Raw genomic sequence first — 2543 nt, 5'->3', positions numbered from 1 at the left:
CCAAAATTTGCCCCAAATTTGCCCAAATTTGCCCCAAATTTGCCCCCAAATTCCTCCAAAATTTCCCCTAAATTTGACCCAAATTACCCCAAATTCCCCCAAAATTTCCCCAAATTTCCCCTAAATTTGACCCAAATTGCCCCAAAATCAACTCAAAATTTCCCCAAATTTGCCCCCAAATTGCCCCAAATTCTCCCCAAATTGCCCCAAAAACTCTCATGGAACTTTTTGGGTTCATTTCCGAACTTTTCTTTGAAAACTGCGGTTCTGTACAAACGGCGCTTTCACCGATTTTGGCGTTTTTCGCCTTTTTTTGGGGGGGGGAAGGGGAATTTTGGGGTGAAAAATCAAGAAATTGGGACAGAACGGAGCTGCGGGTTTTGGGGGGAAATCCCAAAATCTGGGATTAGAGTCACGGCGCCTGGGATTAGGGGCCCAGAATCTGGGATTACAGGCCCAGAATCTGGGGTTAGTGTCATGTAATGCGGGATTAGAGACCCATAATCTGAGGTTAGAGGCCCATAATCTGGGATTAGAGTCATGTGATATGGAATTACCGTGCCATAATCTGATCTTCCAGCACCAGAATATGGGATTACAGTGCCATAATCTCGGATTAGGGTCATGTACTATGGGATAACAGTGCCATAATACAGGATTATAGCACCATAATCTGGGATTACAATGCAACAATCTGGTATTAGAGGCTCAAAGTCTGGGAATAGAGTCATGTAAAATGGGATTACAGTTCCATAATCCAGGATAATGGCACCATAATCTGGGACTACAGTACCATAATCTGGTATTAGAGACCCACAATACAGGATTAAAGTAATCTGGGAGTGCAGTGCCGTAATTTGGCATTACAGTCCCATAATATGGGATTAAAGTGCCATAATATGGGATTACAGTGACATGATATGTGATTAGTATCATGTAATATGGGATTAGAGACCCATAATCTGGGGAGTCAACACAATCTGGAATTGCAATCCTCACCGACCAAAGACACAGATTATGAAATGAAACCCCACAACCTGGGATTACAGTGCCCTAATTCAGGATGGGAATCCCAGAATGTTGGATTCAAGGCCTGTAATCTCAGATCAGATGCCCATAATCCCAGATTAGTATTCTGTAAAGCCAACGATCCCCATAATCCAGGATCTTAGTGTCCTATAATCCAGTATTACTGTGCCATAATCCAGGGAGGGCAATGATCTGGGGTTGAACCCCGTAATCCAGAGACAGGGTGACCATAGTACCCAGGGGAGTCCCCATAATCTGAGTTTAGAGCCCCATAATCCAGGGGGACCCTATAATCTGGGGTCAGTGTATCCATAACCTGGGATTAGAGCCCCACAATCCAGGTGGGGAGGGGGCTCATAATCCAGGAAGATCCCGTAATCAGCGGTTGTAGTGTCCATAATCCAGAGGGAGGCCCAAAAATCCGGGGATCTCCTCATAATCCATGGTAGGGCTGCCCATAATCCTGGGGCAAATTCCCATAATCCACGGGGAGTGCCCAGAATCCAGAAGGTGGATGCATAATCCAGGCGTATCCTCGTCTTCTGAACATGAGTCCCCGTAATCCATGCGCAAAATCCCATAATCTGGGGTGGGGACCCCATAATCCAGGTGCGAATTCCCATAATCCAGGGTGAAGACCACATAATCCAGGTTGAGGTGGCCATAATCCAGAGCAAGAACCCCATAATATGGGATTAGGACCCATAATATGGGTGAGAGTCCCCCTATGGGAGGTGCTCAACCCTATGGGGGGGACAGAGAGGTGAGGGTGGGGTCTGTGTGCCCCCTCCCTCCCACCCCCCGGATTAGGACGTGTGGGATTAGGGGGGGGCCGCACTCACGGGCACTCAGAGGCAGTGTCGCAGCGGCTGCCAGAGCGCTCCCGGCCTGGGGGTGGCGTCCCATGGTAATCTGGGGGGAGGGAAGTGTCGTAATCCCCATCACAATCCTGTAATCCCAGTTAATCCCACAGCGCCACACTGCCATTGTCCCCGTATGGCTCCGTCACCCCATAATCCCACCTCCCCACACCACAAAACGTCCATAATCCCACACTCCCACACCTTAAACACCCCATAATACCACCTCCCCACAGCCCTAAACCCCCATAATCCCACCCTCTCACCTTAAACACCCCATAATACCACATCCCCACACCCAAAAATCCCATAATCCCAACTCCCCACTCCCCAGAACCCCTGTAGTTCCTCACTCCCACATTCCTACCCCCCCAAGACCCCCATAATTGCACCTCCCCACCCCCCAAAATCCTCCTAAACCCACACTCTCACAATCTTACCTCCATCACCCCCATAATCCCACCCTCCACGCCTTGAACACTCTCTTAATTCCAATAATCCCACCCCCCCACAACCCAAAACCGCCATAATCCCACACTCCCACACTCCTACCCCCCAAAGCCCCTATAATCCCACCTCCCCACACCCCAAAACCGCCATAATCCCACACTCCCACACTCCTACCCCCCAAAGCCCCTATAATCCCACCTCCCC

At 49.5% G+C, this 2543-nt stretch overlaps 1 protein-coding gene across 1 annotated transcript in view; it reads right to left on the bottom strand.

Annotated features, from left to right (window-relative positions):
- Window positions 1-233: 233 nt before the first annotated feature.
- The window catches only part of SH2B1 (SH2B adaptor protein 1), a gene marked incomplete at its 5' end in the record, with an annotated part of 4756 nt that continues 2446 nt past the window's right edge, over window positions 234-2543 (bottom strand). The window contains 2 exon segments of the mRNA XM_021381908.1: window positions 234-1773; window positions 1872-1941. Coding sequence (XP_021237583.1) covers window positions 1755-1773; window positions 1872-1941 — 89 coding nt within the window.

Source organism: Numida meleagris, unplaced genomic scaffold (genome assembly GCF_002078875.1).
Source record: "Numida meleagris isolate 19003 breed g44 Domestic line unplaced genomic scaffold, NumMel1.0 unplaced_Scaffold1208, whole genome shotgun sequence".
Lineage (NCBI taxonomy): Eukaryota > Metazoa > Chordata > Aves > Galliformes > Numididae > Numida > Numida meleagris.
The sequence above is the reverse complement of the archived record's forward strand: the minus strand, read 5'-3'. Positions and strand labels throughout refer to the sequence as shown.